At 43.5% G+C, this 27059-nt stretch overlaps 1 protein-coding gene across 9 annotated transcripts in view; it reads left to right on the top strand.

Moving 5' to 3' along the window:
* trdn (triadin) overlaps positions 1-27059 on the top strand; it is a 52428-nt gene that overhangs the window by 2391 nt on the left and 22978 nt on the right. For 4 of the 9 annotated variants that reach the window (XM_060041007.1, XM_060041013.1, XM_060041005.1 and 1 more), the window contains exons 2-13: positions 2184-2387; positions 12109-12156; positions 17672-17797; positions 21576-21602; positions 21884-21910; positions 22846-25332; positions 25460-25621; positions 25737-25925; positions 26010-26072; positions 26367-26408; positions 26620-26661; positions 26924-26992. In XM_060041007.1, the coding sequence (XP_059896990.1) occupies positions 2184-2387; positions 12109-12156; positions 17672-17797; positions 21576-21602; positions 21884-21910; positions 22846-25332; positions 25460-25621; positions 25737-25925; positions 26010-26072; positions 26367-26408; positions 26620-26661; positions 26924-26992 (3486 nt within the window). The remainder of the gene's footprint in view (positions 1-2183; positions 2388-12108; positions 12157-17671; positions 17798-21575; positions 21603-21883; positions 21911-22845; positions 25333-25459; positions 25622-25736; positions 25926-26009; positions 26073-26366; positions 26409-26619; positions 26662-26923; positions 26993-27059) is intronic. The other 5 variants (XM_060041014.1, XM_060041006.1, XM_060041008.1 and 2 more) reach the window with 5 other exon arrangements.

Genomic DNA, 27059 nt, shown 5'->3' with positions numbered 1-27059 from the left:
GTGATTGCTAACGCTGATTTGTTGTATCAAGCAGAAAACAAAGTGAGGATTGCAGTGAGTGCTCAGATAGTGTAGACGTGCTGCTAAGCCATCTGACTCAGCTGTAACAGGATCCCCTGGTGGGGGCCGTGTTGAGGGGAGACGACAGGTGGAGCCCCTAGCTCCGTCTTGCTGTGACACAGCCCCTGTTGGCCCCTAGGTGGACTAGAGAGATCCAACCTCTTACTGCCACAATGGTTCAATGTTTTTATTAATTAAAAATATATTTAAAAAAAAGCTGATCCTATTCTAAAAAAGTACATAAAAGTACACAAAACAGTGCATAACAAAGCATACAATGCCTTCCAAGTGAAGTTTTATTCTATTATAATATCAATATTTGTTAAAAAAAATCGAGTCAGACAAACAATATGGTTTATGTTGGCAGGGTTTTCATATTGGATAGACTCACTGTACTGCCACTCACTGTACTGGGGGCACCCTCATGTGTAATATAAATAAGGTAGCCTGGTATTTTTGTCATGTTAAAGGACTACACTGGTCATTTCACCTTCATCGCCATCTATTTGTGTGCAAGTTAATATATCCTGTTCGGCTTAAGTTGCTGTCTTCCTGCTGGACGACACTTTCAATTGAGTGTGCCACTGCCTTTATGTGGGACACCACCACTTCTACACCATTAGTTTTTTCCAGTATTTTGAACAATGAGCCCCCTTTCTGGTTTGTCTAGGATGAAATAGAGTGGTTGAATCAAGTATCGTAGCGAAATACAGTTTCTATCACGACGCTGAAGTTGGCATCCGATTCGCAGCATCCGATTCGGCAGCTGGTCCACTTTAAATCGGTCCTGATTGAAAACCACTACACCTAGACTCTTCAAATCTGGACTAAATTTTCACAGTGAGGCTATACATTATATAAAACATAGTTACAGATTTGTGAAACCTTTTTTCTATTTGTGAAAATGCAATACAGGCTCATTTTAATGCTTTTTAGGGGTCCAGACTGCATTAGAACGGGTCCTGATTGAAAACCACTACACCTAGACTCTTCAAATCTGGACTAAATGATCACAGTGAGGCTATACATTATGTAAAACATAGTTTCAGATTTGTGAAACCTTTACCCTATTTGTGAAAATGCAATAAAGGCACATTTTAATGCTTTTTAGGGGTCCAGACCGCATTAGAACTGATCCTGATTAAAAACCACTACACCTAGACTCTTCAAATCTGGACTAAATTATCACAGTGAGGCTATACATTATATAAAACATATTTTCAGATTTGTGAAACCTTTACCCTATTTGTGAAAATGCAATACAGGCTCATTTAGGGGTCCAGACCCCCTAAACAGCCCCCCTTTCAATTTCCGGCCAACAAGCAATGCTTCTAGGAGGTATTTTAGTCCGCTGATCGAGCCAGAGAGCTAACGTTATGGATTGTACATATTTATAATTCAAAATTCTTCCTAGCCTTTATACCTTTATACTTAATTATTTTTTCAAAATGTATCTTGTTTTGAAGAATAATCACCGCGCTAATCGTTTCAATGGGAATCGCGACGGTCTATACTTTCAACATAAAGTGTACATATTTATAATTTTAAATTCGTCCCAGCCTTTATACCACATATATTATAGGGTCTATAGCAGGGGTCTCAAACTCAATTTTACCTGGGGGCCGCTGGAGGTAGAGTCTGGGTCAGGCTGGGCCCCATCAAGTATTCCACAAAAAAAAGGAGGACAACTGACCCAATCTAAGTTAATGATCGGGCTATAATTAGATCACGTTGGCTTTGTAATCAGCGTTTTCTGATACAGTTTAATGTAACAGTAAGCTGACAACACCGCAACTGCAACCACACGGAGATAACCATGGCAACCGGTCAAACAAATTTTATTTTTGCAATCATTCTGCGTGCGCCGTGTTGATAAACAAATAATCCCCCCACTGAACTTTACTTTAGCATCTATTTTTAACTGCATTAGCACTTGTATTTCTATTGTATTGTACATTCTCCTGTGTTCTCCACTGCTGCTGGCCTGTTGTAACAAATTATTTCCCCCCGGGGGATTAATACAGTTGTTATCTATTTATCTATCTATCAAAAACATGCATGTGTACCCCATCTAACGAGAACATATCTAAATGTGTATTTCCTTTCTATCTGCTCCTCCTCAGTTCGATCGTTCACGACCACAATGGTGATTGACGCTCGGGGTGGGGAGGGCTCCTCACGCGCGGCCCCCAAGAAGACCTTCATGGATCATTTCTACGCCACCTTCAGCTCCCCCATAGCCTGGGTGCTGGTGCTGGCCCTCGTCATCACCTGGTCCTGTGTGTTCGTCATCATCTTTGACATGATGGATTATAAAACCCTGTCAGGTAGGGATGTGGTGGTGAGGACCACCAAGAGGCAGAGCCGGTTGTGTTCTGTGTGAAGGTGCTACACGAGTAACATGCAGGCATTGTGACGCAGACAGCTGTCTACACAGCCCACATTGTTTAAATCGAGGTCCTATAATGTTCTCTGATTAAAGATACCCTATTCTGGCCAACAGTTGACGGGCCCATTCACAAATTAACATATTTCACAGAGAAGATGAATGCTAACAAGTGAATAAATGTAATTATACCATTTTAAATGTTGGAACTTTTAAAATTATCTAAACATTTCAGATGAGGGACCTACAAGGATCAGTGGAGGTTCTTGCATCACAAAGCATCAGTATTTCTGTAATACAGTGGTCATCCAACACACCCCTGCTCTGTGACATTGGATAGGCTATATTTACTAAGATGTGTTAAAATAAATGACGTCAAAAGCTAACTTTGAATATTGCAACTGAAACAAAGGCCTTGTTTCCATGTAATAAAACAGTTGTCAGATTGTGATGTAATGATGCAGACGTTGCTGGAGAGAAGCAGACAATCATTGTCAAAACCACCTCCAGAGGTAGTGTCCTCTAAATGAATCTAAACAGGGCAACTTCTGGCTAGAGGCGGACTGGTATATTAACAAAATGTCTTGTGACCCATCCTATTTTATAGGAATAATTTAATTTAAAATGCGTCTTTTTTTTTTTTTAAAGATGCCGTTTTTTTTTTATAAAGGCCTGCGTCCACGTCCAACACAGTCTCACTCCGAGAACGTCAAATACCGACTGTTGGCAAAGGCCCTTTAGCGTCGGTGACTGACGGGAAAGGTACCCTTTTTATTCGGTCGGTGACGGTAAAGGTACCCTTCGGCGTCTTCTGCATACGGAATGGGGGGTGCCTCACTACGTCTCTAATAGACGATGTGAGCATCTTTCCTATTGGATAGTTTTTTAGGATATTCTTCTGTGAAAATGGCGGACATACTTTTTATCCTGGGTGGAAAATATGATATTTTAGAATAGTTACACCATTAAAAGTGTTTATGTAAACATTTTTAGCGAGAAATGTGCATTTTACTTTCATAATCGTCGTTCGGCGAATGTGAAGGATGTTTGGTTTGATAGATATGACGAAGAATATTTCATCGGGCGATAATGGCCGGCGTACAGGCATCCCGGGCTCACGAAAATAGGTGACACTGTCACGTTATTTAATCTATTGAAACGTGATCAGGTACACGTATTTTCTAAATGTTCGTGTCAAAAAGCAAAATTTTCAAACTCATGCATATCAATTGGAAGTATTTGTCGTGATTTGTCACTAAGCACGACTTCCATCTAAGGTTCTGTCCGGGAGCTTTCTCCCTATTGTCCCTTAAGGAGCTCCGTACAGAACATTTATTGTTAAAAATTGTCTGTGATAACTAAGAATATGACAGCTTTTCCAGTCTCACCAATATGCGCACAGATCGCACGGTTTGACACTTTCAAGATGCGTGCAGTAGCCTACATACGCCAAATGACCATTTCGTGTGCATACGATACGCAAAACCCAGCATTAACTACTGTGGAGGGCGGATACGTCCATTTCGCGTGCATATGATACGAAAAACCCAGCATTAACCGAATGGGAGATGCAATATTTTAGGACAGATTCACCATTTAACGTGTTTCTAATGACATTTCTAGCGAGAAATGTACTTTTCCCTTGAATAATCCTCAGTCAGTGAATGCGTATGATCTTTATTAATCTTTATTATCTGAATGGGAAATGCAGCTCACGTGTTTCCTGCTTTTGTGTTATTAAACCGTTACTTTATGTAACTTTTAATGATATCATCTTGTTAGAAACACGTACGTTTTCGTGAACACTGGATTACGTCGCATTTCAACATAAAATAGCGTGTTATACACACACACACGCACACACACACACACACACACACACACACACACACACACACACACACACACACACACACACACACACACACACACTGCATTTCGCTGCCAAATAAATAAATACTAAGGCAGAATAAAGAATAAATTAATTCATTATCATTCAACTTCAACATGCGTCATTACAGTATAGTGGTGGAGGGATGACGTGTGTTGGCCAACCCGGAAGTGAGCGTCGCCCTGGGTTCCCTTGACAAAAAGCCAACGGGTTTTTCCATTTGATTTTGGATTATTGCAGAAAAATTAGCATCTTTGAAGCACCTCCTCAAAAACTGAAAATAAATAAAAATAACTGTGCTCCAAAGAAAGAAATGTAAACCAATGCATTCCGAATGGGAGTGTTTCTCCGATTTTTCCATGCTACACAGAACGAAATGTAAACCCATGCAAATAAAGACTTCATGGTCATAATCATTTAAATATCATTAATCTCCTGAGGGTGGTATTCTATTTTTTTCAACGGGGCTGAATCCAGTCACTTGACCGTCATGGTTGCTATGGTGGTTGCTATCCACCAGCCCCTCTAATCCTTACATGGCTCTAAAAACCACGCGGCAAATGAGCTGCCGTAATTTGTGTTGTTTTTGTCGTAAACTAGTGTCCGATGGTTAAAAAATAGACGGATATTCCAAGGTATCCTTAAAAGGCAGCTTGGATGTTTTTATTTTCTGCAGTTTAGACTTCTTCTATAACCTATTTTTGAAAGCAAAACACCAAGCTCATTGATTTAACGAGGCAGGGTTATTTGTTTTATTTATTAAATAAATATTTATGAGAGGTCATTCCTTCTCCTGAGTTTTCTTCCTATTTATGTCTAGTGTACAACCCTACTGTCCACAAGCATCACCCCCCCCTCCCCATATGGATTTGGAGAATTGTTGCCACGTCCCAGTGGTGGAGGTATCATATATATGAAAGAGGGCATTCAATTATACTACAATGATCAATTAGGAGGCCGAAGCCCTAAAGGAAGTGATGCAATAGGTGACTGGGTCGACGACATTTAAGTAAGCTTTACTTTGAGGTCTCTTATATATCAAAGGGGGTCTCAAAGGACGCATACGCTTCAACCTGTGGCTCCGGTCCTACAGGAAATGACTCAGCAAGTGCTCCATCTCGTTGCACCTGCACCCAGCGGCTCGCTTGCAAGATTTTGGCCTGAAGTTATTCCCAGACCTACACCGTAGCCATCCAACCTGCATATCTGAGAATCAGGCCTCTCTTTAATAATGACAAAATGTATGAGAGAAATACACATTAACTTTTGACTCATAAGCGGCGTGGTGCCGGCTCCTTTTGACCTTTTGACCCCAGACTTCTGGGGGAATAGCTGAATCAATTCATTAGTCAGCCCGGTGGCGTAAGAGGGAGAACAAGGTGTCCTTCAACATCTACGCTTCCAGGCGATTGCAACAGTGCCACACATGAGCATATTCGAACATGTTTAATGGTAGTAATTAGCTGTCGAAATTGGAGGCCTTAATCAATAATGAGCAGCTATTGATTTGCTTCCCGATAGAAATTTGTGACAAATGACATGTTATTTAGCCTCTACACGTTGAGTTGAGTCCAATGACACCAAGCATGACACTCTAGAAAATGGTAACATGTATTTTACATGGTACACCTAGGTCTAGGACATGATCTCGGTGTAGCAAGAGGGCGAGCTTGATCTCATTGGACTCAGCTTAACGTGTAGATGCTAAATAACATGTCATTTGTCAAAAATCTCCATCGGGAAGCAAATCTATAGCTGGTCATTATTGATAAAGGCCTCCAAAATCGACAGCTAATTACTACCCCGAAACATATTCAAATATGATCATGTGTGGCACTGTTGCAATCGCCTCGAAACGTAGATGTCAAAGGACACCTTGTTTGCCCCGTTACGTAACCGGGAAGATATTTTCATACTTCTAATGAATTGATTCATATTTTAAGGTTCTCGGAGTGATACTTTAAGCGGCTGCAGCAGAAGTGTTGAGACGAAAGATGATATCAAGACATTTATAGAATATTCACATTCACATTATGATTCTTCGTCATAACATCCGACCAAACATCCTTTACAGTCACCAAGCGAGGATTATGAAAGTCCAGGCCCCCCCTTCCGGCACTCAAGGTCCGACTGGGCCAAGTTTAGGGCAGGAAGGGCCCCCCATTCCGGCCCTCGGGGTCCGACCGGGCCAAGTTTCGGGGTGCGGGGGTGCGGGGGTCCCAGTTAGGCCTTAGAATAAGGTATTCAAATTTCAGGGCGGTAGGACCTTCCTATCTCAAAAACTGTTTTTCCACCACATTCTGAACCATTAGGTCTTGCAGGTAAGATCATACACATTCACTGACTGAGGATTATTCAAGGGAAAAGTACATTTCTCGCTAGAAATGTCATTAGAAACACGTTAAATGGTGAATCTGTCCTAAAATATTGCATCTCCCATTCGGTTAATGCTGGGTTTTTCGTATCATATGCACGCGAAATGGACGTATCCGCCCTCCACAGTAGTTAATGCTGGGTTTTGCGTATCGTATGCACACGAAATGGTCATTTGGCGTATGTAGGCTACTGCACGCATCTTGAAAGTGTCAAACCGTGCGATCTGTGCGCATATTGGTGAGACTGGAAAAGCTGTCATATTCTTAGTTATCACAGACAATTTTTAACAATAAATGTTCTGTACGGAGCTCCTTAAGGGACAATAGGGAGAAAGCTCCCGGACAGAACCTTAGATGGAAGTCGTGCTTAGTGACAAATCACGACAAATACTTCCAATTGATATGCATGAGTTTGAAAATTTTGCTTTTTGACACGAACATTTAGAAAATACGTGTACCTGATCACGTTTCAATAGATTAAATAACGTGACAGTGTCACCTATTTTCGTGAGCCCGGGATGCCTGTACGCCGGCCATTATCGCCCGATGAAATATTCTTCGTCATATCTATCAAACCAAACATCCTTCACATTCGCCGAACGACGATTATGAAAGTAAAATGCACATTTCTCGCTAAAAATGTTTACATAAACACTTTTAATGGTGTAACTATTCTAAAATATCATATTTTCCACCCAGGATAAAAAGTATGTCCGCCATTTTCACAGAAGAATATCCTAAAAAACTATCCAATAGGAAAGATGCTCACATCGTCTATTAGAGACGTAGTGAGGCACCCCCCATTCCGTATGCAGAAGACGCCGAAGGGTACCTTTACCGTCACCGACCGAATAAAAAGGGTACCTTTCCCGTCAGTCACCGACGCTAAAGGGCCTTTGCCAACAGTCGGTATTTGACGTTCTCGGAGTGAGACTGTGTTGCCACGTCACGTGACAATTTTCTGTCTGGTTAAACAAACTAGATGGCTGAATTATTCTCAGTGGAAAATAATTATTATTTACTCATTGGAAAGTTATTATGATAATTTATTCATTTTCTGAAACATGAAGGCATATATCCTGTATTTAATACATGAACACAATTTTCGGAACAATCCCCGAAAATATTGATGAAAGGTTCCTGTGATAGGAGCGGGACTCGTGATGAGGAACATTTATACATTGAAAGCACAGTTCACTTGCTTGCATTAAGAGTTCTACGCAGAGATTAATTTACACAAACTCAGATAAGGATTTATCCCCTTAAATAGAGCACCTAATTTTCCTAATCTAAAGACAAATTAATTAGCCAGCTTTTACAACAAACCATAGTGCCCAAATGTCCATAATAACGTTGATGAATAACAATATAATAACAGCTGACAGCTGAGCTGCCCATTGGTCTGTTTTTGGCGTACACTAGGCGCATACTACGTTTCGGCGTATGTTTTTAGGCAAGCTAGGAAATAGACACATATACAAAGGTGCCCCAGACAGAACAGCGCCTCACCGAGTGCCGCCGAGTGAATGACTCATACGTGAGAGGTTATCCTTCAGGCTCGGTATGTATTGACTATTTCTGTTGTTGAGGGCAATGATCATGGCATGCTGAATATTCATAGGAACAAGCAATAGAAAGACAAATTTATGATTTAGTCTAAAGATGGAAAGCGGAATCTACCTAAATTATCTCAATTATCAACCACATTATTGTGTGTGTGAGTAGACGGAAGAGTCTAGAATTCTCTTCAATTGTGTGTGTGTGTGTGTGTGTGTGTGTGTGTGTGTGTGTGTGTGTGTGTGTGTGTGTGTGTGTGTGTGTGTGTGTGTGTGTGTGTGTGTGTGTGCGTGTACGTGTACGTGTGTGTGTGTGTGTGTGTGTGTGAGTGTGTGTATGTTCCCCTGGTGTAGCTGTATTTTCAAGGCCAAGTTGCTAAAATTGTTTATGTGCATTTCACACATTACTTTTTGTCGTTAGAGGTCAGATTCTCAGATATGCATGTTGGATGGCTAGAGTGTCGCTCTGGGAAGAATTCAAGCACTAAATCATGCAAGCAAGCTGCTGGGTGAGGCGCAAAGAGATCAGGCATTTGCTGAGGCTTTGTGAGCCACCTCCTGTAAGCTGGAGCACCTAAATTGATATTCATATGCGTCCTTTGAGAGCCTCTTTGATAAAAAAGGGACCCCAGGTCTATAGCTTGGCCTACTTGTTAGTGCCCTTGACTCAGGAGTCACACTCAAGATGAGGAATGACTTCTCACACATGATGAATTAATGAATTGTGTCAAATAAACCTGTCTCTAAGAGTGATGTAACGAACCCCCACCTAACTCCATTGCACCTTAGGATTAGGGCTGTCAACGAATATTCGAAGTTCGAATATTCGTTCGAAATGTATCCAAAAACGCGAATTCGAACGTGAAAATTAATATTCGAATGTGAAAAAACACTCCCGCGGTACAAGCGCCTCTATCTGCTTTGTGAATGAGCCTCTGTCTGTTCGCGATGTCCCTCATAATATTCTAATGTGAAAAAACACTCCCGCGGTACAAGTGTAACAGACTAGTATTGTGAAGAGCGAATGTATTTTATCCCCTCGGGGTTTCCGTACTTGGATATAGGTATTCCAGCTCTCACGCTGTGACTGGGTGACTTCTGATATGTACTAAGTAAACGAGACTATTTTCCCTTCCACGCTTGTGTCATTCTTGTCATATAAATATCTAAGAGCCAACGCTCGGTTACACAAGCGCCTATCTGCTTTGTGAGTGAGCCTCTGTCTGTTCGCGATGTCCCTCATAATATTCGAATGTGAAAAAACACTCCCGCGGTACAAGCGCCTAACTGCTTTGTGAATGAGCCTCTGTCTGTTCGCGATGTCCCTCGTTTTAAAGTAAGGAAATGCCCAGCAGGAAGCCGCCGCCCTATATATAGGATATATATAGGATATATATATATCCCACTAATTTGAACCATGGTTTTGTCGCATTATTGACATATTGACGGCAACTGCGTAAAATAGGCAACCAGATATTCGAATAGTTCGAATTCGTGATTTTTTTCCAAACGAACATTCGAATGTCATTTTTGAGCAATTTTGACAGCCCTACTTAGGATATGTTTATATTTCCTAGGCATGAACTTAATTCCTGCCCGACACAAAATAATGGCCTTAAACAAGCGCATATGGATCTATACGATAACTGGAGGGCTGGGGGATTCTGAACAGGTTTAGGTTATTTATTAAACTGAATATAGCCTACCCTGATTCTAGACCCTTAAAAACCCAAATAAGCATTAACAATGCAGAATTTGCAACAAGAGGCACTTTTCCAACTAGAACTGCATTTTAATGCCAAAACAATGTTAATACCGCATTTTCCACTGATCAAATGAAAGTCTGCTATGTTCGGTTTTCAGCGATAGCAGCGTCCATACCAACTACCATAGCAACGACAGAAATCATTTTATTTAAATAATTTTCTGGCAAGAGCTAAAAGAATTTTCTTAATAACTATCAAACTAAAGTCCATATACAATCGCTGAGCAAATATTTGTGGAATAAAATACAAATTTCTTGCTAGCAATTATATCAAACCCATTTCAATGCTCAGTGGAAGTGCAAAATATAGCATTTCCACTGAGAATATATCAGCCATCTTGTTTGTTTGTGCAGACAGAAACTTGAGTCACGTGAAATGGACTCAGCCCTGGAAAAGGCCAAAAAAACGTAGGCATCTCATAGAGTCATTATTGTGAAACTCAAATGTCAGTATAAGTGTGTTAATATTATTTGCTCTGTTCTGTTTAAATCAGGGATGCCAGGGTTACGGCCCGCGGGCCGGACACGGCCCGACAGTATGTCACATCCGGCCCGCGGGTGATAAGGGGAGAATATATTTTGGCCTATTTATTTAATTTTTTATAAAAAATGCATTTATTTATTTTATTTTTATTTTTTTGGGAATCCGTCAGTTGGTCTGTTACTGCTGCTGGTCTGTTACGATTCAATAACTGTTCATCCCCCTTTCTCCATTCCATTTTGAAACGTGTTTAGAAAACACGCTTGTTTCTTTAAAATTAATACATTAATTAAGGCCGCAACCAGGGGGCGCCCCCAACACTTTTGCCGCCCCCAACGCATTTGCCGCCCTAGGCGATCGCCTAGTTCACCTATGCAAGCCTTCAATAAATAAAATAAAAGTAATTAACAGTTTACACTTGTGTTATTTATAGGAAATGTGTTTTGTAGGCACCTAGTCTATCTTGTTGCATTTCTCATTTATAAATGTAGGCTACTTGCATGGATAGGAAAATTTTACGTTTTTAGAGGGGAGCTGTCTCCTGCTTTAGGCTATGTAATTGTAGGCCTCATTGTGAGGCTATTTTGGGGCCAATGCAATTTATTTTTGATTTCTAGGCCTTCAAGCATAATTTAAAATAGCCTACCTATCCATGTGTTGAGTCAGTGTTTGGCCTTTTCAGGCCTTTTCAGTCCGAAAGTGTAATTCGGCCCCCTGAGGTCAAATGTACTGGTTATCAGGACTGTTGGAAGGTTGCAAATGCGTGTGACACATCCAGACCATGTGAATCGTCACACAAGGGGCCCCAGTGCCAAGCGGAACACTTAATGGTTGGGGGTAAAAATAGAACACGTTGTTTGCAGGATTTGGAATGGTACTTAAAGGCCGCCAACATTAAGAATACATTATATTTGGACAGATAGACATAAAAGTATATATACGCACAAGACTACGTTTTTATGTTTATGCCAACCGAATGTTAAAAACGATACAATGTTTACTAAAATCCACAAAAGCTTGTTTTTCTGTTATATTTTTGTGTTTACAGAAAACATCTTCCAATATTCTGAGTGCATACATTCTTAGCATAGCAGCCTCAATAGGAATGGAACCCCTCAACCTGTTGAGCGAGACAGAACCCCAGTCCAAACCGTACCTCCTTCCATCCCCAGTCTCTGTTGCCAACCTCCTCACCCACAACCCTTCACAAAGTTCTATTTCCTTTCATTTTTTAGCTTTAGAATATATGAGATCAAATTATATCTATATTTTACAATGACTTGAATTCACTACTACTCTGACGATTTGTTGTATTAAATGTTTAATAATTATTTCTAATAACTGCTCATTATTTCCTAACATAGAATTCCATCTTACACAACTATATTGTGCTACAACCTCTAATGTTTAATGTTTAATTCTTTAACTTCTATGCGTTCATTATTGGCCCACATGATTTATGAAATCATGATTTACTCTTCTGTCTGTCTCTAGATTTTTAACTCTAACCATTTTTACTATTCATGCCTCATCTTCCTAACGCCTTTGTTTGTGTTTGTTGCTGTGTTGTATTGTGTGTCTTCTTTCCTACTAGGTCCCCCTCCTGCTGTCAGGAAAACCTTAAAGGATACAGAGCGTAGAGGCAAGGCACCCCAAGGAGACAGGCCTACACAGACAAGCCTACACAGACAGGCTTACAAAGACAGGCTTACAAAGACAGGCCTACACAGACAGCCCTGCAGACAGACCTACACAGACAGCCCTAGGGGCAGGCCTACATAGACAGGCCTACACAGACAGGCCTACACGGCCAGACCTACACGGACAGGCCTACACAGACAGGCCTACATAGACAGGCCTACACAGAAAGGCCTACATAGACAGGCCTACACTGACAGGCCTACATAGACAGGCCTACACTGACAGGCCTACACAGACAGGCCGACAGGCAGGCCTACACAGACAGGCTTACACAGACAGCCCTATACAGACAGGCCTACATAGACAGGCCTGCAGAGACAGCCCTACATAGACAGGCCTACACAGATAGACCTACACAATTAGGCCTACATAGACAGGCCCAGCACAGCTAATGCTTGATAACCACTAACTGACATGCATGGTTGTACGAACACCAAATTTGGAAACAAGGAACTGCTCATAATAGCATACATTGTTTGAAGTGCATAACAAGGGTACGTCAATCTTTTGACATCTATCTACATTTAAATACATAAATATGTGTAAAGGTGTAAAGATATATCTATAAATATCAAATATATAGATAGATAGATAGATAGATAGATAGATAGATAGATAGATAGATAGATAGATAGATAGATAGATAGATAGATAGATAGATAGATAGATAGATAGATAGATAGATAGATAGATAGATAGATAGATAGATAGATAGATAGATAGATAGATAGATAGATAGATAGATAGATAGATAGATAGATAGATAGATAGATAGATAGATAGATAGATAGATAGATAGATAGATAGATAGATAGATAGATAGATAGATAGATAGATAGATAGATAGATAGATAGATAGATAGATAGATAGATAGATAGATAGATAGATAGATAGATAGATAGATAGATAGATAGATAGATAGATAGATAGATAGATAGATAGATAGATAGATAGATAGATAGATAGATAGATAGATAGATAGATAGATAGATAGATAGATAGATAGATAGATAGATAGATAGATAGATAGATAGATAGATAGATAGATAGATAGATAGATAGATAGATAGATAGATAGATAGATAGATAGATAGATAGATAGATAGATAGATAGATAGATAGATAGATAGATAGATAGATAGATAGATAGATAGATAGATAGATAGATAGATAGATAGATAGATAGATAGATAGATAGATAGATAGATAGATAGATAGATAGATATTTATCAGTTGTACAGGTGGAGTAGCTGATTATTCCTTATTTTAATATTCTACAGGAACTCTGCCTAAATGTGAAACAAATGTAATAAGTCTTTCACAAAACTGAATAGATTAGCTACACTTTATTTCCACCCAAACCTAACAATCAACTATGCACACAATCCCACACCCTCACAAAGTCATGTCGATGCACTACACTCCAAGAGGGCATTATGATACTTTATGTGTGCCGACAGTCCCGTCAATAACTATAATGTTGATGTAGTTTGAAGTGAACCCCTAGTTACCACGAAGTCTATAAAAACCTTTGGAAAAATTTGCATCATGCACATCCCATTTTCATTATAATCTCATCTCATCTCATCTCATCTCATTTTCGACCGCTTATCCGGGGTCGGGTCGCGGGGGGAGCAGCTCAAGCAGGGGGCCCCAGACTTCCCTTTCCCGGGCCACATTGACCAGCTCTGACGGGGGGATCCCGAGGCGTTCCCAGGCCAGTGTTGAGATATAATCTCTCCACCTAGTCCTGGGTCTTCCCCGAGGTCTCCTCCCCACTGGACGTGCCTGAAACACCTCCCAAGGAAGGCGCCCAGTGGGCATCCTTACCAGATGCCCGAACCACCTCAGCTGACTCCTTTCTAAGTAAAGGAGCAGCGGCTCTAATCCGAGTTCCTCACGGATGGCTGAGTTTCTCACCCTATCCCTAAGGGAGACGCCAGCCACCCTTCTGAGAAAACTCATCTCGGCCGCTTGTACCCGCGATCTCGTCTTTTCGGTCATCACCCAGCCCTCATGACCATAGGTGAGGATAGGAACGAAGATCGACCGGTAGATCGAGAGCTTTGCCTTGCGGCTCAGCACTCTTTTCGTTACAACGGTGCGGTAAAGCGAACGCAATACCGCCCCCGCTGCTCCTATTCTCCGGCCAATCTCACGCTCCATAGTACCCTCACTCGCGAACAAGACCCCGAGGTACTTGAACTCCTTCACTTGGGCTAAGGACTCATTTCCTACCCGGAGTAAGCAATCCATCGGTTTCCTGCTAAGAGTCATGGCCTCAGATTTAGCGGTGCTGATCCTCATCCCAGCCGCTTCACACTCGGCCGCCAGCCGATCCAGTGAGTGCTGAAGGTCACAGGCCGATGATCCAATGAGGACCACATCATCTGCAAAAAGCAGTGACGAGATCCTCAGACCACCGAACTGCAACCCCTCCCCACCACGACTACGCCTCGATATCCTGTCCATGTATATCACAAACAGGATTGGTGACAAGGCGCAGCCCTGGCGGAGACCAGCACCCACTGAGAACGAAACTGACTGGCTGCCGAGGACGCGAACACAGCTCTCGCTTTGGGAGTACAGAGATTGGATGGCCCTGAGGATAGACCCCCTTACCCCATACTCCCGCAGCACCTCCCACAGTTTCTCCCGGGGGACCCGGTCATACGCCTTCTCCAGATCCACAAAACACATGTAGACCGGATGGGCATACTCCCAGGCCCCCTCCAGGATCCTTGCGAGAGTGAAGAGCTGGTCCGTAGTTCCACGTCCGGGGCGAAAACCGCATTGTTCCTCTTCAATCTGAGGTTCGACGATCGGCCGAACCCTCCTTTCCAGCACCTTGGAGTAGACTTTACCAGGGAGCCTGAGAAGTGTGATACCCCGGTAATTGGCACACACTCTCTGGTCCCCCTTTTTGAACAGGGGAACCACCACCCCGGTTTGCCACTCCTTTGGCACTGTACCCGACTCCCACACGATGTTGAATAGGCGTGTCCACCATGACAGCCCCTCAACACCCAGAGCCTTTAGCATTTCTGGCTCGATCTCATCAATCCCTGGGGCTTTGCCACTGGGGAGATGTTTGACTACCTCAGTGACCTCCACCAGGGAAATTGACGACGAAACACCATCAACCTCGAGCTCTGCCTCCAACATAGAGGGCGTGTTATTCGGATTCAGGAGTTCCTCAAAGTGTTCCTTCCAACGTCCGACGACCTCCTCAGTTGAGGTCAACAGAGTCCCATCCTTACTGTACACAGCTTGGATGGTTCCCCGTTTCCCCCTCCTGAGGTGCCGGATAGTCTTCCAGAAACACTTTGGTGCCGACCGAAAGTCCTTCTCCATGGCCTCTCCGAACTTCTCCCACACCCGCTGCTTAGCCTCCGACACGGCAGCAGCTGCAGCCCTTCGGGCCTGTCGGTACCCTGCAACCGAGTCAGGAGTCCTCCAGGATATCATATCCCGGAAGGCCTCCTTCTTCAATCGGACGGCTTCCCTGACCACCGGTGTCCACCACGGTGTCCGAGGGTTACCGCCCCTTGAGGAGCCTAAGACCCTGAGGCCACAGCTAGCCACCGCAGCTTCAGCAATGGAGGCTTTGAACACCGCCCACTCCGGCTCAATGCCCCCAACCTCCACAGGAATGCCAGAAAAACTCAGCCGGAGGTGTGAGTTGAAGATACCTAGGACGGGGGCCTCCTCCAGACGTTCCCAGTTCACCCGCACTACTCGTTTGGGCTTACCAGGTCTATCCGGAAATTTCCCCCATTCCCTGATCCAACTCACAACCAGATGGTGGTCGGTTGACAGTTCCGCCCCTCTCTTTACCCGAGTGTCCAAAACATGCGGCTTCAGATCAGATGACACGATCACAAAATCGATCATTGATCTTCGGCCTAGGGTACTCTGGTACCAGGTACACTTATGAGCACCCTTATGTTCGAACATGGTGTTTGTTATGGATAATCCATGACTAGCACAGAAGTCCAATAACAAACGACCGCTCGGGTTTAGATCAGGGAGGCCGTTCCTCCCCACCACGCCTCTCCAGGTGTCTCCATCGTTGCCCACGTGGGCGTTGAAGTCTCCCAGCAGAACTACGGAGTCCCCTACTGGAGCCCCATACAGGACTCCATTCAGGGTCTCCAAGAAGGCCGAGTACTCTGAGCTGCTGTTTGGTGCATACGCACAAACAACAGTCAGAGTTTTCCCCCCTACAACCCTTAGGCGCAGGGAGGCGACCCTCTCGTCTACCGGGGTAAACTCCAACACCGCGGCGCTCTGCCGGGGTTTTATGAGTATCCCCACACCCGCCCGGCGCCTCACGCCCTCGGCAACTCCGGAGAAGAATAGAGTCCAACCCTTATCCAGGAGTACGGTACCAGAGCTGAGACTGTGCGTGGAGGTAAGCCCCACCAGATCTAACTGATAGCGCTCCACCTCCCTCACAAGCTCCGGTTCCTTTCCCCACAGCGAGGTGACGTTCCACGTCCCCAGAGCCAGCTTCTGCCGCCCGGGTCTGGTCCGTCGAGACCCCTGACCTTCGCTGCCACCCATGTGGCTGCGCACCCGACCCCAACGGGTCTTCCCACAGGTGGTGGGCCCATGGGATGAAGAGAGGGGGGGCGCCACGTAGTTTGTTCGGGCTGTGCCCGACCGGGCTCCGTGGCAAACCCGGCCACCAGGCGCTCGCCATCGAGCCCTCCGTCTGGGCCTGGCTCCAGACGGGGGCCCCGGGCTTCCTCCGGGCCGGGTCACATCTCCTCTTATTCCGATATTCATTGGAGTTTTTGAACCATTCTTAGTCTGGCCCCTCACCTGAGACCACTCTGCCATGAGAGACCCTACCTGGAGCACAAGGCTCCAGACAACACAGCCCTCAGGTTCACAGGGACACGCAAACCTCTCCACCACGATAAGGTGACGGTTCCAGGAGAGGTTATAATTATAATGCATTACACAATAATGCGTCATTGTAATGATCTAAATACATAGTGACGTATACAATTCTTCTTATCTCAATATGAAATATGGAATCCCTCAAATAAAAACCAGCAAAGCGTAAGTCTGCAGAATAATTGTGTATGGCACTATGAAATATTTATCTATTATTCAAATAATTGTTTAAGTATATAATACACATTAACACTCCAAAAGTAAACAAGATAACACTTTTTCCGGGGTTTATTTATTTTTATTAGGGGTTTATTTATTTTTATTAGCGTGACGAGACTGACATTTTGCGATGAAAACAATATCCCTAGTTTAAGATCTCAATCATGGGATATTGCCCAATATCACAAGATGGCGAACCAATGAAATTGTGCCATCTTAGGAGGTTCACGTGTAACGTATACTAAATGGAAATATATTGGAAATATCTGCTTCTTGCTATACCCTCTGTGCTGCGTGTCACAGTGTCTAATGCTGACCGTGTCTCCTCCAGGAGGCCTGACCAAGCTGGGCTCTGACCCCATGAAGGCAGTCAACGACGCAGTAGAAGGTTCCTCCAGCGTTTTGACCTCAATATTCAGCTTTGCTGCTAACCTCATTGCTCCTGATGAGGATGAAGGTACACACACACAGACAGACACACACACACACACACACACACACACACACACACACACACACACACACACACACACACACACACACACACACACACACACACACACACACACACACACACACACACACACACACACACACAGAGGCGGAGTGGCCGTCGGGACGATCGGGAGATTTCCCGGTCGGCCGGCCGGCCAGCCAGCCAGCGAGTTCAGGTGGACCGGCCCACCTGAACAAATGGAGATGCTATTGACTATGTAATCCATAGTCAACATTTCAAAGGCACATACACTTATGACTCTACATTTACAATTAATGGGTATAACACACAGAAGTACAAGTCCATAAAGATTGAATAAAAGTAGCTTCAAACTTGAAATAAATCATCAGCAAGTGCTGGAATACATGTGATTATGATCACTGATAGAATTGATACATAAACACAAAATGTGACCAGAGCTGCCACTACACTATGCAAACAAACGTGCAACGAGTAAAGATCCAAAACTTCCAGGACAGACCACAGGTGTCCTCTGGTAATCTTCCCCTCCACCTGATCAACTTGCAACTGAAACACAAAAATGCATCTTGCATCACTTTTATTTTAGGACCGATTCACCGTTAAACGTGTTTCTAATAACGTTTCTAGCGAGAAATATACTTTTTGACTTTTTGATTTTGAAAGTAATAATATTTGAGGGAATATAATATATGTTGTTGTTTAAGCAGCGAAATGCATTGTGTGTGTGTGTGTGTGTGTGTGTGTGTGTGTGTGTGTGTGTGTGTGTGTGTGTGTGTGTGTGTGTGTGTGTGTGTGTGTGTGTGTGTGTGTGTGTGTGTGTATAACACGCTATTTTATGTTGAAATGCGACGTAATCCAGGGTTCACGAAAACGTACACTGTCAACGTATGCTTTTGTCGACTGGGTTGGCTCTCAGATATACGTGTTTCTAACAAGATGATATCATTAAAGGTTACATAAAGTAACGGTTTAATAACACAAACGCAGGAAACACGTGAGCTGCTAGTTTAGCGAAAGCAGCGTCCCTAACAACCTGACGTTGAAACATGCGAGCGAGCCGATAAAATCTTCCTAATAACTATCAGACACAATCACTGACTGAAGATTATGCAAGTAAAAAGTATATTTCTCGCTAGAAACGTTATTAGAAACACGTTTAACGTTGAATCGGTCCTAAAATATTGCATTTCCCATTCAGATAATAAAGATTAATAAAGATCATACACATTCACTGACTGAAGATTATTCAAGGAAAAAGTAAATTTCTCGCTAGAAATGTCATTAGAAACACGTTTAATGGTGAATCTGTCCTAAAATATTGCATTTCCCATTCAGTTAATGCTGGGATTTGCGTATCATATGCACGCGAAATGGACGCATCCGCCCTCCACAGTAGTTAATGCTGGGTTTTGCGTATCATATGCACGCGAAATGGTAATTTGGCGTATGTACTGCACGCATTTTGAAAGTGTCAAACCGTGCGATCTGTACGCATATTGGTGAGACTGGGTTGGCAATAATACAAATTATTCTAAAGAGGTCAGAGACTCCGTGCACATCCCCGCCTTCCCCAGTGAACCAAGAAATCCCACGCCGTGATGAACGGGGGATTTGACCCACTTGGTTTTACACAGGAAACTTGAGATCAGAAGGTGAAATCGCCGGGCGTGCCAAGCTTCGACCAAACCGGCTCGGCAGTATAAAAAGACCTATAGCCAGGGTTCGAGTTAAGTGGGAGCCAGTGGGAGCTGAGCTCCCATAGAGAGAAGCAGGGCCGTCGTAAAGGGGTGAAAGGTGATGACGATTCTAGGGGCCCACAGCCCAGGGGGGGCCCACAAAAAAAAAAAAAAAAAAAAAAAAAAAAATTAACTACCAGCCCATAGTACTAGGCCCCCCCCCCCCCCCCCCCCGGTCAACAATTGCTCCTTCCACCCCCCCCCCCGTCCCCCCCGTCCCCGTCAACAATTCAGCGCAGGGGGGCCCATCAGTACCTCTTGTATAGGGGCCCAGGACTTGGTGCAACGGCCCTGGAGAGAAGTCTGGCTCTCATGAAAGCAGCAAACTCAAATATCTGTGGGGGTCTCTGAAAATACAGCAGTATAATATTGTAATTACAAATAAAGCTATTTTCCCTTCCACATGCAGAGTAATATTGACGTTAAGTGGGATAATAAAACGCCGGTCATTATCGGGAAAATAAGCCCCCCCCCCCCATCAAAATTCAGCGCAAGGCCGGAATGGTCTCCCCCCACCGATTCATTATCAATGAATGATAATGAATGAATGGAACGTTGCATTTTTAATGTCTTCAAATATTCTATACTAGAGAGCCAATCAATGCAACCTTATGCAGAATCAGATAAAGTCGGCTCTCTTGCTGCGCAAAGTATGTTTCAGAAATCAGCACATTAAGATAAATGTAGTTGTCACACAAGCTATTTTGGACTTTTGTAACATGGAATTATTTCAGGGGGGGAAATGCCGTGAATAAATGTATGCACAGTGCGTTCAGGATAAGGACTGATATATATGTTGGCCTAGGCCTAATCAATTGTGTTTTAATATCTTTAGCATTCATATTATTGCACTCTATTCTTTTCGTAGGCTACTCTGCGGTTGGCCTTGATGGGGAGATATTTTAACCCTTTTTAACCCCATTTTCCTGCGACATTCCTGCATCTCCCCCTGCGTCATAGCCCGTTTCAGCACCATGTCAGTGGACAGGTACAATCCTACGAACGTCGTGAGTGCAGCGAATGCGCGTTCATGTTAAGAGGAGTTTCGGGAAACGCTCCAAAGAAATTAACGATGGTTCGCAAGATCCATCGTGAGAATGATCGTACGAGCGAAGATCCATCATTATCGGGAAACTGGGCCCAGGAGTCCGCGAACAGCAACAATCACTTCTCCTCCACGCTGTGTTTCACTCTGACAGCTCTTTGGTCAATGGGCAGCAGCTCATTTGCATTAAAGCTACAGACACTAGTAACAGCGCATTCTGAAGAGACTGAGGGCGCACTCACACAAGGCAAGTTTGCCTGTTCCGTGCTGCAGGAAGATTCAGCACGATTTCCCCCACTCCCCCCGCTGGCCCGTGGTCACACTGCTCCCAAAGGCCATGACGATTGCTCCTTCATACATACGTCATCACGTCGTAATACGATAAATACATCATCACCAATTGTCCTCGCCGCCATAACAACAATGGAGAACAACAACGTGAATGCTGTCGTCGGCCCAAATTTCAAGTAAACACTCGACTTCACCTTCGCACTAACGTAAACCCACTCATGAACCGCTTGCCGCCATTGTTTAAAATGATTGTTGTGGGGAAGAAGGGCATGGACCTATAAAGAAAGAAGGGTCGCGCAAGGACTACGTCATCCAGCTCACGTTGCATATCCGCGCGTGTGTCATCTCATTAGCATCTGTACTTTGGCCACGGCACACCTCTCCCAAGTGTGCCGTGGCCAAGGGGCTGTTCCGTGCTGGAATACGGATGGCGTGGTCACACAAGCCAAACGTTCTAGATTTTAGTATGCAAATGAGCTCGGGCACGGGGGCGCGGCCCTCTGTGAGTGGCCCCTTAAACAGAGGGGAATAGCGGAAGGCGAGGTTTATTTTCCTATAAGCTATTTCCAGCAAACAGCTTCAAAAACATGTTTTCTGGAACTCATATACCTACGTACTAGCCTATGTTTACTTGTTGGGAGAAAACCATAATATGTCTCCTTTAAAATGTAATTTTGCTTTCCAGGAAATCTATATGCAGTGAGGAAAAAAGGTAGGTGTTGGCCCCTGTCCACATTTTGTTATCCTGGTAAACTTTTTTTTTAGAAGTGCTTATTGTAAAACAATATAACAGTATATTCTTTGCTTTTGGATGTTAACATGGAATATAGGTAAATGGATATTTCAAATTATTAGTTAATTTGTTATTAGATTAAGAAAAGGTACAACACGTCAGTGTTGGTAGATTAGTTCTGGTCAATTGTTGTACATATTTGTCTTTTGGTCTGTCTATATCATTCTTGAAAATGAAAAATACCCTTTTCCATATTTTAGGAGAATTTTTACCATCCCGAAGTAAAGGTGAGTATCTCTTGCTTGGCACAGTCTTTAATAAAATATGGATGGATGGTTTTCTTGATACTTTATATATGTAATATTAATAATATATGTTTTTACAAATACAAATGGATATGTTTCTCATAGTGGCATTATAGTTATCTGGATACATGTTTTCACAGTATATCGTGTGAATACAGAAATATGTGTCAGACATATGTATCCCCATAATGCATGATATAATTTACTAACACAAAATCTTGTTAAGATGCTCTATGGGCGTCTCTGATTAAAATGTACTCTTGGAATTTAGATGCAATCACAAATATCCACTTCAAATGTCTCACAACCTTGGAACTTGGCATTCACATGGAGGACATGCCTTTTCAGAAGTGTGCCAAGTTTTGGTTATGATTGGTCTAAAAATTATATAGATATTATATATATTAGTTATTGTCAATTTGGATAAATGCTAAGCTAAACACTAATGCTCAAGATCCCACATAAACGGCATCTTCCCTTGAACCATGACTTAGATTTACTCCAAATCATATGGCGATATTTATCTTATCGCCTTGAAGTGTTCCTTTGAAAATTATGTGATTAATCGGAAGACGTTTGCAGTAAATATGTCTGTCCGATCAACAGCTATGTGGTAAAAAACACATCATTTGGATCTGTGGATGTGTCTGATTAAAATCTGGTAGATATAAAGTTCATGCGTATATCAAAATAGAAATGAGTGACAAATTACTATTAATAACTTTCTAACTTGGTCCATGAAACTTTTTTTCAAGGACCAAGTTGCATACAAGTAGTGTGCCAAGTTTAGTGCTGATAGCTTCACACTAAACTGTGGTGTTCTGCTGGCTAACTTTAATCTGAAGATGTCATCATGCGTGTGTTTTTTTTGGAGTAACTAATAAGACTTAATTGTGGTGTGTATGTACATGTTACAGTTGTAGGGATGCAAGCTAACCAACGACCAGCAATTGAAATAGTGGAATCAGGAGAGGAAGAGGAGGATGCAGCTGAAGCAGGAGGAGAAGAAAAAGAAGAAGGAGAGGAGGAGGTTGATACCGTAGCTGCTGATGGAGGAGAAAAAGAGGAGGAACAGGTAGAGGTTGAAGAAGAGGAGGTGGAGGAAGAGGAAGATTATTACGAGGACGAGTATGAGGATTATTACGACGAGGAGGAGTATTATGATGAGGAGGAGTATTATGATGAGGATGAGGAGGTGGACTATGATGAAGAGGAAGAACTGGAAGAGGAGGAGGATGGCCAGGATGAGGGAGAACTGGAGGAGGTCGAGGTGGCGGGAGTACTGGAGGCGGAGGTCGAGGAGGCGGGAGTAATGGAGGAGGAAGAACTAGAGGAGGAGGAGGAGGAGGAGGAGGATGGCCAGGATGAGGGAGAACTGGAGGAGGTTGAGGAGGCGGGAGTACTGGAGGCGGAGGTCGAGGAGGCGGGAGTACTGGAGGAGGAAGAACTAGAGGAGGAGGATGGACAGGAGGCGGGAGTACTGGAGGAGGAGGATGGCCAGGAGGCGGGAGTACTGGAGGAGGAGGAGGATGGCCTGGAGGAGGAGGAGGAGGAGGAGGATGGCCAGGAGGAGGGAGAACTGGAGGAGGAGGAGGAGGAGGAGGAGGAGGAGGAGGAGGAGGAGGAAAAACTGGAGGAGGCAGGAGAAATGGAGGAGGAGGAGGATGGCCAGGAGGAGGGAGAACTGGAGGAGGAGGAGGAGGAGGATGGCCAGGGGGAGGGAGAACTTGAGGAGGAAGAGGAGGAAACAACAGCTGAACTAGAACAGGCCACTGAAACTGGCAATCATGAAGAGGATGAAGAGGAAGAGCAGGAAGAGGTGAATGACAATGGTGATGATGACGATGTCGGGGTTGACGAAGAGGAAGGGGGGGAGGAGTCTGCTGCTGAAAACACTGATGCTGCTGAGGAGGAGGATGATGGTGATGATGATGATGAAGAACAGGAAGAAGGCGATGTAGAAGGAGTTCAGGCAGAAGATGAAGAGGGGGAGGAGTCTGCTGCTGACGACTCTGAGGCAGCTGAGGTAGAGGGTGATGGTGATGATGATGATGAAGAAAAGGAAGAAGGCGATGTAGAAGGAGTTCAGGCAGCAGACAAAGAGGGGGGTGGGGAGGAGTCTGCTGCTGACAACTCTGGGTCTGCTGTTTCCGTGGAAGATAATGATGAAGATGACAGACAACAGGATGAGAGTGTAGAGGCAGAGGAGGAAACAGCCGAAGCAGACACAGATAGTGAAAATGAGAGTGATGATGTTGATGATTTTTACACTGCTCTTGAAGACCATGAAGAGGAGGGCGGGACCACTGAACAAAGTAGGGTTGACTACTACGACGATGATGATGATGATGAAACAGCAGAAGAAGAAGACGACCTTGCAGAAGAGGACAAGGAGTTAGAGGAGGATAACGATTCTTCCTCAGTCACACCCCCGGTTCCTGACTTAAAAGATGATGATGATGATGATGATGATGAGGATGATGAATATGAAACAGAAACTGATGAAGACTCCCCAAGCAATGGGGAGGAGGATACCAGTGATGACATTCCAACATCTGATGAGGAGCAGGAAGCAGCTGCCCTTGCCGTGGACGAGCAGACGGCCTCGGACAGCGATGTTGAAACCGCACCGACGTCCACAGACGCTAATTCAGCTGACGATGACGATGCTGATGGAGACAGTGACACCACAGATCAGTCTCTACCTGTCTCCAGTGCGGAGGGGGATGAAGAGGATTCCTCAGAGGACACTATATCTGTCGCTACTTCAGATAATTTTGCAGATGATGAGGATGATGATGAAGAGGATCCCATGGATGAGGACCAACTCAAGAGCGGATCTGTTGACCTTGACGTTCTTGAAGTTCCCCACACCAGTGATATTGACGTAGAACTTGAAGCAGAGCATCATTCCGTTGAAGACATTTACGGGGAAACATTTTGGTTGGCCGAGAGTGAGGACAGCGGAGTACTGGGTGACGATGAGGATGGCGATGATGATGATGACTTTTATAAAATAGATGAAGAGTCATTATGGGAGACTGTGTCCAGTTCTGAGGACTACAATGACTCATACAAAGACGAGGAGGAAGATGAGGAGGATGAGGAACTAGGTACCATACCATTTGAGTTCAGCATTGATCCTGAGGATGACAAAGTGGAAGATGTTTTAGGAGAGGAAAGGCTTGCACACTCCCATGATGACAAGCTTGATGCTAGTTTGTTCGAGTACCAGGATGACCTCCAGGATGATGTTGACATCAACAAAGAAGAAGACGGTTTCCCCTCGGACCCTCCGGCCGGAGCTGCGCCAGAAGATGACAACAAAGATGATGAGGATGAGGCTGAGGCTGATGGTGACGTTGATCCTGTTCACCATGACTTTGATGACTCCGTGCTATTAGGTAAGTCAGTCAGAATTATAAGCAGTCGCAATAATTAAACCCTTCCATATTAGTATCACAAAATATCAGTATAGCAGCCAGCAACGCATATCAGATCGCTTTAAGAAGTTGATATTTGACTACATAGATGGATTGATTGCACCAGCTGCACATCACGTGCCAGTCCAACAGGAAGCAGTAGGAAGTGGGACAGGACCTCCTGAAGAAGAGGATGACATAGAGAAGGAGGGAGGCACTGAGGGGGACGATGGAGACAAGAGTGGAGAGGTTGATGCAGAGGAGATTATTGGTAAATATGACGGTGAATAACCATCCACACTTCTTTTGTTGTGTCGTAGCATGTACCCAGCGCATGCTTTATACGTGACTGGCTGTCAATTTCTGGGTAAATTGTGTCAATCTAGAAGATCTAGGAGAGACAGACCAACCTACTGTCACCATGAAAACCACGGAAGGAACTGAAGAGAAAACCGAGAGAGAAGATGGGGCTGATGATAATCATTCTGATGATGATGATGATGACAAAGCCAAGGTCAATGTCATGAAACCGGTTGGTGAGCCTCAGGAAAGTGCAGCCCAGCCAGAAGCCACAGGTTTGTCAATGAAAAGAAAAGTCATAACAGATTATAATCAGAATGTCTGTAGTGTACATTTACCTAACGTTTTGCCTTTTTCAGTGTGCCCCTGCATGCTTTGTTCCAAGACTACGGATACAGCTGCAGAGGCAGTAGAGAAAACAGGTGACGGCATCTTCATATTCTGTATAAAGGTTTGGTTTTGTTTGTCTTTTGTATTTTCTACCACTTATTTCAATATATTAATTCAGCATATCGAAATGAACCTCCTCTACCTCAAGCCATTAATTATATATCTAATTAATAAGAGGCATGAAACCAAAATATGTGAATACATGGTGTTTTTATATTGTCAACAATGAATGGGCCCCAAAACATTCATATACTTTTTTTGCTGATTTTGTAATATCATACGTTTGAAAAAATTATGTGTACGTTTCATTATATCTCTGCTTTTAGAGCCGCCAAAAAAAGCTTCTATTGGGAAACCAAGGAGAAAAGGTAACGCTTGGATTTAAAGCATTGTACACCTTAGGCTCAATGAAGCCTCAAGGATTCTGGTTCCATGCTACTGAGGCAGTGAAAATCAGCCAGTTTAAAATGATATTCAAAGCAATTAATTTGTAACATGTAACATATATACAACCAACTTGTTTTGTAAAAAAGCTTTGATATAATTGATGAATCACGTTGCATATGTTACACTCCTCAGTGCGTGAATCCAGGAAGACAGAAGAGACGCCAAAAAGGAAAGGTTAGCAGTTAAGATTTCATATTGTTCTTAAGGAGAAGCAGCAACCCTAACCCTAACACACGGCCATAACCCTAACACACGACGACCCTAACCCTAACCAGCGACACTCTGTGGTCAGTGAAAAAAACCGATTAACTTGTGCCAAATAGATATTTTAGTAACAATTAACAAATATTAACAAAGGGTTTGGTAATGACTAGTTTGCTATTTATTATGGCACCTTATTATAAAGTGTTACCTATATTTGTTCTGTTTTCCTCAGCTTTTCCTCGCAATGCAGAGCTAGAGGAGAAGATCAGGAGAGTGAGGAAGGTCCCTGGACTTTTAAGAGGTATTATGACAATGAGGGCAGTAAAGGCCTTGAGAGTGCAAGTGAAGCCCCTGTTGCACCCTGAATT

The sequence above is a fragment of the Gadus macrocephalus genome, chromosome 21 (assembly GCF_031168955.1).
Source record: "Gadus macrocephalus chromosome 21, ASM3116895v1".
NCBI lineage: Eukaryota > Metazoa > Chordata > Actinopteri > Gadiformes > Gadidae > Gadus > Gadus macrocephalus.
The sequence above is the reverse complement of the archived record's forward strand: the minus strand, read 5'-3'. Positions and strand labels throughout refer to the sequence as shown.